The sequence below is a fragment of the Terrapene carolina genome, unplaced genomic scaffold (genome assembly GCF_002925995.2).
Source record: "Terrapene carolina triunguis isolate 2854851 unplaced genomic scaffold, T_m_triunguis-2.0 Scaffold232, whole genome shotgun sequence".
Lineage (NCBI taxonomy): Eukaryota > Metazoa > Chordata > Testudines > Emydidae > Terrapene > Terrapene triunguis.
The window spans coordinates 7,844,574-7,857,392 of NW_020664583.1; the positions used below are offsets into that span (position 1 = coordinate 7,844,574).

The 12,819-nt window shown below is 44.1% G+C and overlaps 1 protein-coding gene across 3 annotated transcripts in view; it reads right to left on the reverse strand.

Moving 5' to 3' along the window:
* Positions 1-5,250, reverse strand: part of NISCH (nischarin) — a 62,089-nt gene extending 56,839 nt beyond the window's left edge. For all 3 annotated transcript variants that reach the window (XM_024195708.2, XM_029912570.1, XM_024195709.2), the window contains exon 1: positions 5,051-5,250. In XM_024195708.2, the coding sequence (XP_024051476.1) occupies positions 5,051-5,137 (87 nt within the window). In that variant the 5' untranslated portion in view covers positions 5,138-5,250. The remainder of the gene's footprint in view (positions 1-5,050) is intronic.
* Positions 5,251-12,819: the final 7,569 nt, after the last annotated feature.

Consider the following 12,819-nt stretch of genomic DNA (forward strand, 5'->3'; position numbering starts at 1 on the left):
CCACTAATACAACAGGGCTGACTATGCTTACTATATTAAGAGTTTTCATGGGCCGTGTGCCTATCGAGCCACCTGTTGGAATGATATAAACAAAGTGAAAAAGATGACACAATTACATCATCCTGTATGGTCTTGCAGACAAAAATTAACTTACTGCAAGAGATCTCTGCATGCATTTTAGCCATACACAGGTTTTTCATTAAATCTCAGAACTGTTTACAACCCGACAGTTCACTGGCTTGCTCCTCTGAGCACAACTCCCGCTTTGCAGGCAGTCTCATTTTACCAGATCACTCTGTTTAGTGAGGGGTTCTGTACACTTAAGCATATACTAATTGTCTTGGACAGGTTAGATCCTCTCTTGTAAAGTCTTCAGTGTATTTATAGACCAGTCATTTTTTCATGCTAATACTCTTACAGTACTGAGCACATGCATCTCTTCATTCTTGACATGAAGGTTGATGTTATAGTTAGGAGTTTATATCCTAGATAGAATTCCTATCAAGCACATAAAGAAAATGTTATATTAATTTAGTATTTCAAAAATAGCAGTATGATTTGTAACCCCATTTGCTAAAGTGAACATCAGTGCTACAGCCTGATTCCAGTTCACTTGCTCTATGTGCAAGGAAGATGCTAGTCTCACATTAGAGACTTGAATGATTTGTACTTCCATAGTAACTTCTACCTGAGGATCTCAAAGCATAGTAAATGTTAATGAATTATGCCTAACATAATGGTGAAAATGGCAAGTACTTTCATTTTACAGATGGAGAAACTGGGATTTGCCCAAAGTCTGGGGCAGAGGTGTGCAGATCACCAACAACTTCCAAATTCCAGACCCATGACATAACCACAAAATCATATTTCCTCCCTAATAAAGCTACAAGTAGGTAAAAACTCTATATCAATACACAAAGCTGCAAAAATTTCCTTTAAAAAATCAAGCTAAGTATTTAAATTAAAAAATGTTTGCAATTGCCAGGAAATGCAGGAGCACATAACTCAGGGGCAATGAACCAGGTATGTGGGGGAAACAAATGCAGTGCTAGCGGTATGAGAGTCATGTCTTTAAGCAGACAACCTTCAGTGAGTATCTAATAGCAATAACATAAGTAGGAAGGACAAAGCTGTGGTATGTCTAAAGCTTAAATTGCAAGCAGAACAATACAAAGGTAGTAAAAACAAGAGAAAGCCCTGACTCTTCACATTTTCGTTGATAAATGTTTTCAAAGACCAAGGGAGACTCAATAGCAAGTTTAGTTTCTTTCAGGTTAGCTTAACCTAGGGGTTCTCAAACTGGGGGTCGGAACCTCTCAGGGGGTCACGAGGTTACTACATGGGGGGTTGCGAGCTGTCAGCCTCCACCCCAAACCCTGCTTTGCCTCCAGCATTTATAATGATGTTAAATATATTAAAAAGTGTTTTTAATTTATAAGAGGGGTCGCACTCAGAGGCTTGCTATGTGAAAGGGGTCACCAGTATAAAAGTTTGAGAACCACTGGTTTCATACATAATCCTTCTTTCCATTCCTCAATACTCAGTGAGTATTCCATTCCTCAATTTCAGTGAGTATTGCTAACGTGTTTAAGCCACCTAGAACTGTTGATATTTTACAGGACAAAGCTGTTATGAAGATACGCGCATTAAAATGGCTCTTGAAATTTTTCCAGTCTGTGACGTTCTTGAATTCAGTAGTCTCATGGGGTGGAAGAAAATAAGAAACCATGCTAAAGCATGCTGATTCTTTTAAAACCAACAACATAAAATAAAAGTTCATGCAGAAAATTCAAAGTGGAGGTGGACTTTTACCTTATTTCCCCCTTAATTTAATTCAGTGTTTTTAATAAAGGTGCGCCTTATTAAAACCCAGGACCAGGCCATTTGTTGTTTTTTTAAAGGAGAGAACTTAAAAATCACAATATAAATGTTGCTACCACTACCTTGGATTACTAAAAGTGGAAGTTGCAAAAGTTCAGTTTGCTGCTAATTATATTTTTTTACATTTTTCTCAGATTGGAAAAAACAATTAAGTCATTTCACTTTTGTGCAGCCTCTTTCACTTTCAGATTCTCAGTGTTGCAATGTTTGAGTTCCAAACACTGAAGACAAATGTTTATTTTTAAAAAAATCTGTAGACTTTTAAAAAATGTATAAAAACATTACTATTGCCTTTAGGTTTTATAAAAGCTTGATTTTATAAAATTTAAATTTTAGGTCAAATCTTTAGGAAACACTTGGTGTTTGAGAACTGAAAGAGGAGAAAAAATTAACAATCATGTAAGTACACTTCGATTTTCTGCTAACACTACAGTAGTAAAACAGGATACAAAGATGTGATCCAGGGATGAAAAACAAGTAAATTTAGTACAAACACTTTCCATCTAGGCTCTGTTGCTCTGTCAAGATAGGAGGTGGGCTATAAAGTAGAGAGCTGTGGATTCAGGGTTATGAGACCCCCTGTTTCAATGTTTAGATAATGTTTAACATCTCTAGCAGCCTTGTATAGTCTGTTATATAATGTCCATCTGCAGAGTCTGCTATATAATATGAATCTCTATTTTGCAGTGTTAATCCTGTCAGATTCTGCACACTACAGCCAAAACAATATCAGGGAGGAAGAATCTACAAAAATATTAAACAAGTCTCTTACCTTACCCACAGAACATGGCACCAACATACTAAGATTTCCAGAACCATCATTATCATTAAACAAAAATAAACGTAGAAGTTGCTCAACAACATCATTACCACTTCAGTTCATAAACAAAGCAAAAAGGTTCTAAATTATCACTATGCTCTGGTCAGGATCTCCCAATGCATTGTCTGATCTTAGTCTTTTAAACTAAGTTCCTTGGGACAGGAACTGTGTTTGTATAAATATACAAAAAATGCTTGTTATGACTAGGGTAAGAGGACCAGTCAGAACATTGATAAAAAATTCTTGATAGGTTTTCTAACAAACTAACATGCTAAATGCTCCTCTTAACCAAGTTAATTGAAATATTCACCAGATACCTATGTTTTGATTTACTATCCCCAATATAGGAGTATCCTGTACTGCAATGGTTCTCAACCAGGGGTCCTGGACCTCCAGGGGGCAACGACAAGAATGGCTGGCATTAGACTCACTAGGGCCCAGGGCAGAAAGCTGAAGTCCATCCATGCAGGACTGCAGCCCGGGCCCCAAGCCCCACCACCCAGGACTGATGCCAAAACCTGAGCAACTTAGCTTCACAGTGCCCCCTATGGTGTGGGACCCCAGGCAATTACCCTTACTACCCCCTAACACCAGCCCTGGCTTTTATATGCAGAGAAACCATTGTTGTGGCCCAGCTGGACCATGGAGTTTTTATAGCATGTTGGGGGGGGCCTCAGAAAGAAAAAGGTTGAGAACCCCTGCTGTACAGGCAACACAGTGATTGCTCTTAAACAGCAAACAAATTTGCTTATCACATCTGACTCATTGCAAAGTGTGGAAAACATAAGGAGACTAGTCACATTACACATGTTTAAAGGGACAACACTAACCTGAAATCTAGTCAGTCTAAACAGTTACAGAATTTCAGGCACTACATCTGTCTGAGTCCTCCTGCCAATACCTGGTTCTACACACTTTCCTATTTAAAAACTGTGTGAAGGTTCACAGACATAGGTGCTGGAACTAGGGATTCTGGGGATGCTGCCACACCCGCTGGCTTGAAACAGTTTCCATCATATACAGGGTTTATAGTTTGGTCCAATGACTCTCAGCATCCCCACTATATAAATTGTTCCAGACCCCCTGTTCACAGAGGTAACATGGAAAAAGACAGGATTTTTTTTCAAAATTTTCAGCTACAGTAAGCAGAGATATTACTTGTAACAATAGCAGGTAAAAAAATCAGAAAGGGCCATTTTTAAGTTGACTGCGTCCCTTTAAATTTTCTAAGCACTTTCTGAGCACTTCATTCTGTGTGCAGAGTGAAGTTTGTGCAGTCATACTGATGGATTCAGTGAGAAGAGATTGTTCTAATCATAGTAAACTAAACTAGGAGGAGAACAAATTTTTAGTTATATAAACACAGTAATTTGACGGACATGTGCAATTACTTTTTTTTATTTTAAACAGCTTCTTCCTGAAAAACAGACCAAGGAACTATTTTATATAGCGTAATTCCTATATACATAGTTTTAAAAAAGAATTTGTGTGCTATGTATGGCATTTTAAACTCCTTCCCCAAGTTGTTAAGTAAACTCAGAAATGTTTGCTGAGAATTTTAACCCCAATCACCCTCCCTGAATCATCTGATTTTCCACAGGAAAACTCTCAAAACTTTTCAACTAGAAGATAGGCTTAAAATGTTATCATGTCAACCATTAAAATATTGTATTTAGTCTAAGTTTAAAAGCTATCTTCCCTTACTGACAAATTCTCACAGCAAATGGATGCTAAGAACATGATAGCCACTCATACAAATCCTGCTAAATAAAAGGCATTGTTTTGCTCCAAAGGGCTAAATTTTCAAATGAGCTCCTGGGCCAGATTTTCAAGGGCTCAGCACCAGCAGTTGGGGCCAGATTTTGAAGAAAGGCTCATTCTCCAGTGTACTGAGCACTTTGGAAAATCTGGCCCCAATAGTGGGGACTGGGCACTTTTGAAAATTCTGCTCTTCCGTTCCCGAGGGCAGCAGAGGGAGGAGTGAAATGAGGAGGATACCCAAACTGGCCGCATCGCTATTCCAAGCCAGCACTCAGACAACTCCCTTCCATACTCCGCGAGGAGACCGTGAGCTAGTACTAGCGCACTGGGGGTTGTCCTGCTCCCCTCTCACCAGCCCCATCTCACCCATTGGACCTGGGGGCAACCTACTCCCCTCCCTGCTTCCCACGATCCCATTGCACCCCATGTATGGGATAGCACGCTCGGCTGGTCCCACTCCCCGCCTCCAGCCCCATCCCCCAATAGGTCCCCGGCCCTCCAGCGTTACCCCCACAGCGGTCCCCGGCCCTCCAGCGTTACCCCCACACCGGTCCCCGGGGACGGCCCCCGGCCCCATTGGCCCCTCACCGTGTAGGTCTCCACCAGCTCGGAGCCGAGTATCCGGGCCTCCTTGGGCGGCTCCTCACCCTCCTCCCCGGTCCCCACCGCCTCCATCCCTTGTCCCGCGGGGCGGCTGGCTGTCCGGGCTCCGGCTGCGCGGCGCTCACTCGGCCGCTCTCCTCCGCCTGGCCCCGGCGGCGGCGCCGCCTCCCACAGCACCAACCGCCGCCGCCGCCGCCGCCGCCATGTTTGTTTGCATCCCGCTCTGTCTCTTCCCCCTCCCCCGGCCGCCCCCCAGGCAGCGGCCCGCCCCAACCACAGCAACTTTATTGGGAGCCTCCACCGCAGACAGGAACACGGGAGGGGCGGGGCTTAGAACCAGGCTGAGTCTGAGGCAGCGCCGGTGGGCGGGACGTAGCACTGGAGGGGCGGGGCCTGATGCTTAGGAGGCGGGACCTTCAGTTTAGGGGCGGCGCTATGGCTCAAAGGGCAGGGCCTGCTGTTTATGGGCGGGGCTATGGATCAGGCCAGGAGGGTTATTCATGCACTATACCAGGGGTCTCAAACTCAAATGACCACAAGGGCCACATGAGGACTAGTACATTGGCCGAGGGCCGCATTACTGACACCTCCCCCGCCCCCCTTGGCCCTGCCCCCATTCCAACCCCTTCCCTGAAATCCCCACCCCAACTCTGCCCCCTTCCTGCCCCGAGGGAGGGCAGGAGGGGTGTGGTGGGGGCTGAGGGCAGGGAGTTGGGGTGTGGGGTGCAGGAGTGGTGTGGGGTACACCAGGGGGTTGGGCTGCAGGAGGGGCGTGGGGGGCGGGCTCCGGCCCGACACGCACCGGGGGGCAGGTGCCTATCCCTGCCTGCCTATCCCAGCACCGCTCCGGGAAGTGGCCGGAACCTGGGGGAGGAGGGGCACTGGGGTCCATGTGTTGCTGTTGCTTCAGGCGCCACCCCCAGCAGCTCCCATTGGCCGGGAACGGGGAACTGCGGCCAATGGGAGCTGCTGGGGGCGCTGCCTGAAGCAAGAGCAACACACAGAGCCCTTTGCCCCCCTTCCCCACGTTCCGGCCGTTTCCCAGAGCGGCAGGGCGCAGGGCAGGCAGGGAGCCTGCCCTTCCCCCGGTGTGCGTCGGGCTGGAGCCACTCTAGGTAAACGCTTGGGAGGGGGGGCGCGAGGAGCTCGCGGGCTGCAGAAAACAACCCTGCGGGCTGCATGCGGCCCCCGGGCCGCGTGTTTGAGACCCCTGCACTACACTCTACCTAGTAAATCATTTCCCCAGGAGCCTGTACAAGCTTCCTCCAGTGCATACCCTCCCTGGTACATAGGACTGGAAATAAAAAGAAATATGGTAGAGAATAGTGATATTTACTGTTGTAATAGCCGATTGAAGTCTTACTCATCTAATGGTAGCTGCCCTGCCTTTCAGGCTGATGACAGCATAAGAATGTAGTAATGGCAGCTTTCACAAGCATCTCAACAGAACAGCTCTGTGAGGAAACCTTGCCCCAGAGTTGCCCCTGCCTGACATGGACAGGTGCTTTAATCAGAAGATTGCCAGAATTAGAAGGTTCCAGGGTAGCTGGAAATGGCAATTTAGGCTGAACAGAGAGAGTGGAACAGTTTCTGACCTCAGTGACAATAATGTTAATCCATGGGGCCAGATCTTCAGTTAGTGTAAATTGGCATAACTCCTTTGACTTCACTGAAGCCACTTTTAATTCCATTTACACCAATAAGGATCTGGCCCATTGACTGCATTGTAGTCAAAATTACACCAGTGTCACTGAGAACAGAATATACCCCCGGTGCAGACATTAGAGAAGAAAGCAGAGAATCTAAGGATGCCCAACAAAGAAAGCAAAGGGGAAAATTCTCCCCTCAGTTATATCCATGCAATTAAGGATTGAATTAGGCTCAACTTGATTGAAGTACTGTAAAGAAGTTAGAAAATACAGAAAATAGGAGGGAGAGAGAGAGAGATGATAGAAGAATTAATTAAAAATAAGGATTAGAATTGGGTGTTAATTTAATTCAATTAAGATAAAAACCTTTGGAGAACTAAGAAGCAAATTCTGATCTGAGATATGCCCCATGAAATGGGTGGGGTTGCATGGGATGTAATTGAAAGTAGTATTTGGCCCATATGTAAATAGAATCTTCCAAATCAGTGTAGAGGACAGTCTAATTTCTGCCATTGTTTACACTACACTTTATAAGTGAGGGTAGAATTTGTCCCAATATTATTTTATGATTAATAGTATCTAGCTCTTATACAGCACTTTTCAGAAATAGAATTCAAAGTGCTTTACCAAGGAGGTATCATTATTCCCCCTTACATTATGTAACACTTTTCATCTGTAGCTCTCAAAGCAGTTAGTTTACAATGGAGATAAGTATCATTAGTCCCATTTTATAGATGGGAAAACTGAATCACAGAATAAGTGTTGAGAGTCTCAGTGTCTTGAAAAAAGAACAGGAGTACTTGTGGCACCTTAGAGACTAACACATTTATTTGAGCATAAGCTTTCATGGGCTATAGTCCACTTCATCGGATGCATAGACTGGAACATACAGCAAGACGATATTTATACATACAGAGAACATGAAAAGGTGGAAGTAGCCATACCAACTGTCTTGAGAACAGAAAGGAGCACCTTGGGATTGCACAGTAAATAAGCAGGACAAGTCTTATACCGAGGGCAAATGCCAGCTTGATAAATGCATACTTTTTTTATTCTTCCCTGAGCGTGGGAGCGCTGCCCTTCTTTCCCACAGCTTGTGACTTCAAAGGGATCATGCCTGTGAGAAGACAAAGACCTATGCTGAATACATTCCAGGAAGAAGGTCTTCTGCCATCACCACAGTGTTGGAAGGAGCTGCTGCTAAGCACTGTGTCATAATGAGATAGGTATTTTTAGAGAGCAATTTTAATTAAGATCCCTCTGAATGTTCAATCTTCTTAAGTAAATAACAATTTGCTGTACTGGCATGTTTGTCATCTTGTCTGATCCTGTTCTCCTGTTCCTAATTAATTCTCAACTGTGCGTGGGTGGCAGGATTAGCATATGCAGTCAGCGTCCCATCAGCCATTTGTCCTATCACTGTCTAAAGAAGCATTACACAAGAATGTCATGCTTGGAAAAGAGATGACTAAGGGTGGGACATGGTAAATGTCTATAAAATCATGACTGGTGTTGAGAAAGTGAATCAGGAAGTACTATTTACCTCTTTACATAATACAAGAACCAGGTGTCACCTGATGAAATTAATAGGCAGCAGATTTAAAACAAATGTAAGGAAGTACTTCTTCAGACAATGCACAGTCCACCTGTGGAACTCATTGCCAGGGATGTTGTGAAGGTCAGAAGTATAATTGGGTTAAACAAGAATTAGATAAGTTCATAGAGGATAGGCCCATCAATGGTTATTAGCCAAGCTGGTCAGGGATGCAACCCCATGGTCTGCATGTCCCTAAACCTCTGACTGCCAGAAGCTGAGCCTGGACAACAGGGGATGGATCACCTGATGATTGCCCCTGTTCTGTTCATTCCCTCTGAAGCATGTGGCACTGGCCACTTTGGGAAGACCGGATACTAGGCTAGATGGTCCATTGATCTCATAGACTCATAGACTTTAAGGTCAGAAGGGACCATTATGATCATCTAGTCTGACCTCCTGCACAACACAGGCCACAGAATCTCACCCACCCACTCCTGTATCAAACCTGTGTCTGAGCCACTGAAGTCCTCAAATCATGGTTTAAAGACTTCAAGGTGCAGAGAATCTTCCAGCAAGTGACCCGTGCCCCACGCTGCAGAGGAAGGCGAAAAAACCCCTGGGCCTCTGCCAATCTGCCCTGGAGGAAAATTCCTTCCTGACCCCAAATATGGCGATCAGCTAAACCCTGAGCATGTGGGCAAGACTCACCAGCCAGACACCCAGGAAAGAATTCTCTGTAGTAACTCAGATCCCACCCCATCTAACATCCCATCACAGGCCATTGGGCATATTTACCGCTAATAGTCAAACACCAATTAATTGCCAAAATTAGGCTATCCCATTATACCATCTGATCCTCTGTGGCCATTCTTATGCAGTTCAGTTACTTTACTAGGCAAACACAGGGTCAGAGTCTGTGTTGATTTAACCTGGGGTTGCACAGGATGTAAATCAGTGCTGAATTTAGTCTATTGAGGATAAAATCACATGACACTACTACTTTAGTACCAAGAGTGAAATTTCCCTCTCCGTTACACCATTTAATTTCCATTGAAATTAATAGGATTGAACCGATGTAACAGAGGAAAATTTGACCCTGAGTGTTTAACCTGCTTGAATAAATTCAAGAGCTCACAAAGGTCTGATCTTCTTAAGTGCTAGACACCCTTATCGGCAGTTGATTTGCAGGGAGAGGAGCACACTCAATATCTTACAGAAGGTGCTCGGCCCCTTGCCATATCAAGCCCTCCCTTGTGACTAGTGGGGGGAAAAAATCTTTCTTACAAGCTCGGAGATTTACACTCCTTCTTCCCCTTTCTGATTTCCGTTTGTGTAACCAAAGACAGTCACTCTTAGAGCCACTGCCACAGTGTGTGAAGTGGACTATAGCCGCATCAAAAAATGTGTTGAAATCAGTACACAGTACTCCCACCCCCCTCTCTTTAGATGTTTTTTATTAACAGACAAATGAGGTTATAGAAATGACAGTTATTGTACCACAGAAAGCCTGCTGCCCACAAGGTACTGCCTCCCATGATCTCCAGATTAAGTGAATTTCTGCTGTATTGATAATCAGGCAGATTGATGTTCTGTTTATCCCCAGAACAGCTACATTATGGACAAGCAGGAATGCAAGCATCCTCCATGCTGCTCCCTGGGGGTCACATCTAAAAGTTAGAGGCGGGTTCAGAAGCAGATGGCATTTGGGGCCCTCCCACAACTGCCAGAGCATGCATTTTGAAACAATCCCCAGTAACCAGCACTGCATTTTGATTGCCCACAAAAGGAGGGTGATGATCAAAATGGAGAGCAAACAGCCATGGAAGTCAGCAGGAGTTTTGCTTCCATGAGGACAGCAGGATCAGACTATATACTGAAAGTTTTTCTTTACTTGTATTACTAACAATGCTTCAGATTATTAAAAATGAAAGGATTCACATTTCCCCATCACTCCTGTTTGTTCAGGTTTTGTGGTTCATTCTGTCCGGCCAGGGAACTAGTCTGGTTAATTTTACTTCGTGTTTGTAGTCAGTTTCATCCTTTCCTCCACAATCCTCACAAAAAGTGAACTACAGCATTCTACAGTAATTGTGCAAAGCACTGCAATTTACAACACCACAATGATTAGAGACATTACTATGCCAGTGTTGTCTTTTTAAATAAGGGAAAGCTTTTGAGACTGATTTTCCAAAACAGCAGGTTAGTTTTTAAAGGGACACTGTCAAATAATTTCATTTTTAAAATGTGTTTCAAGGAGTTTCAGCTACTACATCTGCCTCTGTCCCCTGCAGCTTCTGTGGTTCACAGATTTTTTTGTTTCCATCATTGTAGCACCACAACACTTATTTACAATGAACAAATATTGGTGTATGTGTAACCCCTCCCCAATAGATGGGACTCCTTGAAATGCAGACCCCTGCCAACAGCAGCACTTCGGTCCTAGCAACTCACAGAAATCAGAAGGCTGGGTTGAGGAGGAGAAAGAATCACCTTTTCTTGGCAGCAAGCAAGAGGCAGGGGCAGTGAGGGGAGAAAGATTCTCCCTCCAGCTGTCGAGAGGAGGGAGGAGAAAAGAGAAGTTCTCTACTTGAAGCAGCCAAAAGGCAGCTTCCCCATCACAGCAATCAGGAGGCAGGGAGGGAAGAGAGCTTGATATGTATCAGACATCCATTTGCTAAGGACTATACGAAAAAGGGAGGCACAGGGCAGGACCTAGGAATAGATGGGAATCGCAGTGACCCTTTCTGGTCAGCCGGAGCTGGGAAGCTTTGTGACAGGCTTCTAACCAGGTCATGCTCTTGGTCCTTGCGCAAGGATAGGGAAGTAACTTTCCCTTCTGGCTAATAGGTTTTGGCCTCTGGGTATAAGGATTTCAGTACATTTTACAAGCCCTTTCCATAAGCCAGTCTAGGCCCTTATACTTTAAGAGGAGCATGCTATTTTTTTCTCTGTATAATTCCACATAAACAAACAGTGACTGCAGTTTTCATTCAGTGGAGACAAATACTAGTAATGGGCGAGCAGGGATTTTATTCACAGGGAACAGGCACTGTGCTGTTTACAGAAAGGGTTGGTGAGCAGAGAAAGACACCTTCCCTTCTGCCTTCTCAAAACACCATCGACTGAGATGTGTTACAGCTTTCCAACCTCCGCTTACCCTAATTAAATCACTGTTTCGCTTCTTGGAGGGCCTGATCAAAAGCCAAAGCCTTCCAAAGGCTTTGGACCAGGCACTAAAAATACTATGAAGCATCCCAGAGGCTTTACATGGGGGAATGACTCATAGCAATCACCTCCCAGAGCGGCAGAAATTGAGCATGAACTGGGTCTCACGCTCAGAATAACACACACTACGGGTTTGCTTCACAATGGACCTTCAAGGCTGTTGTGGGTGGGGTCATAAAGAGACTTACACATTAACTCCCTGAAATGAGTATGGCATTTTTCGGCACAGAATCCTATATTATCTGCCTGGGAAACAAAAATGGATAAAATAACATATCCAGATGTGAATAGAACTTTTCTGACAAAGAATTGTTATTGTATAGTATGCTATACTATTCATAACACCCAGATCGAACTACTACTCTGTATTGATTATAAAGCCCCTAATGACATTAGTTCAATCAAACTATTAGCTAGAGAGAAGTGCAGTCGAGAGGTTAGAACAGGGGGACTGGAAGTCACGATTCCTGGGTTTTGTTCCCAGTCCATTGAATGCCCCTGGACAAATTGAGCTCTTTGTGCTTCAGTTTCCCTTAACATAGTGTATTCTTGAAAAGTGGCCATGACTCACAGCCACAAAGCACTTTGCTATGTGCTGACCTTTGTGTGTCCAAAGTACTGAACCCCTACTAAGAGCAAATTCCAAAGGCTAATATGCTCTAAAAAGAAATGAAATAACCTTTTTCTTTTAATTTCTGTGTTGGGCTGATGCTGAGGAGAGGCCGGTTGTGTGTGGTGAACAGGTATAACAAGGCTAGCAGGAGCCCACAGAACAGATAAGACACAGGCAGCTGCACAACAAGTTTCTCCTCTGCCACTCTGGCAATGTGCATCCACCCTAACCTGGAAGGACTACTTCTTAAGTGTTCCTGTGGCCATTTGGTCCTTGGCCTCCCTGCGACCACTAGCAAGGCTGCCAATTAATGCTAATGGATTAGAGATGGTCAAAATATTTGCACAAAATAACCTCTTCCCCCTCCCCCACCCCCATGGAAAAGTGACCTTTTTGCAAATTATTGTTAGCATTAACCAAAGGTTCCTTTTTGGTTACATTTTTGGTGGTATTTTTGGTAATTTTTTTGGTATGAAAACTTTTCCGTTACTGGAAGCCATCTTTTCTGTCTGAAAACCACGTGGTCAGTAAATGAAAAACAGTCAATTTCAGTAAATAATATCGCATCATTTTTTTGGAGAAAAACAGAAAACAGGTTCATTTCCATGCCTGCAAAACAGAAAAAAATTAAACTTTGAAAACTGTTTGCAAAATCATTTTCCTATTTTTTGACCAGCGCCAATGTGGATACCTGTCCAAAGGGAACTGGGCAGAGGCCACCAAACTCATT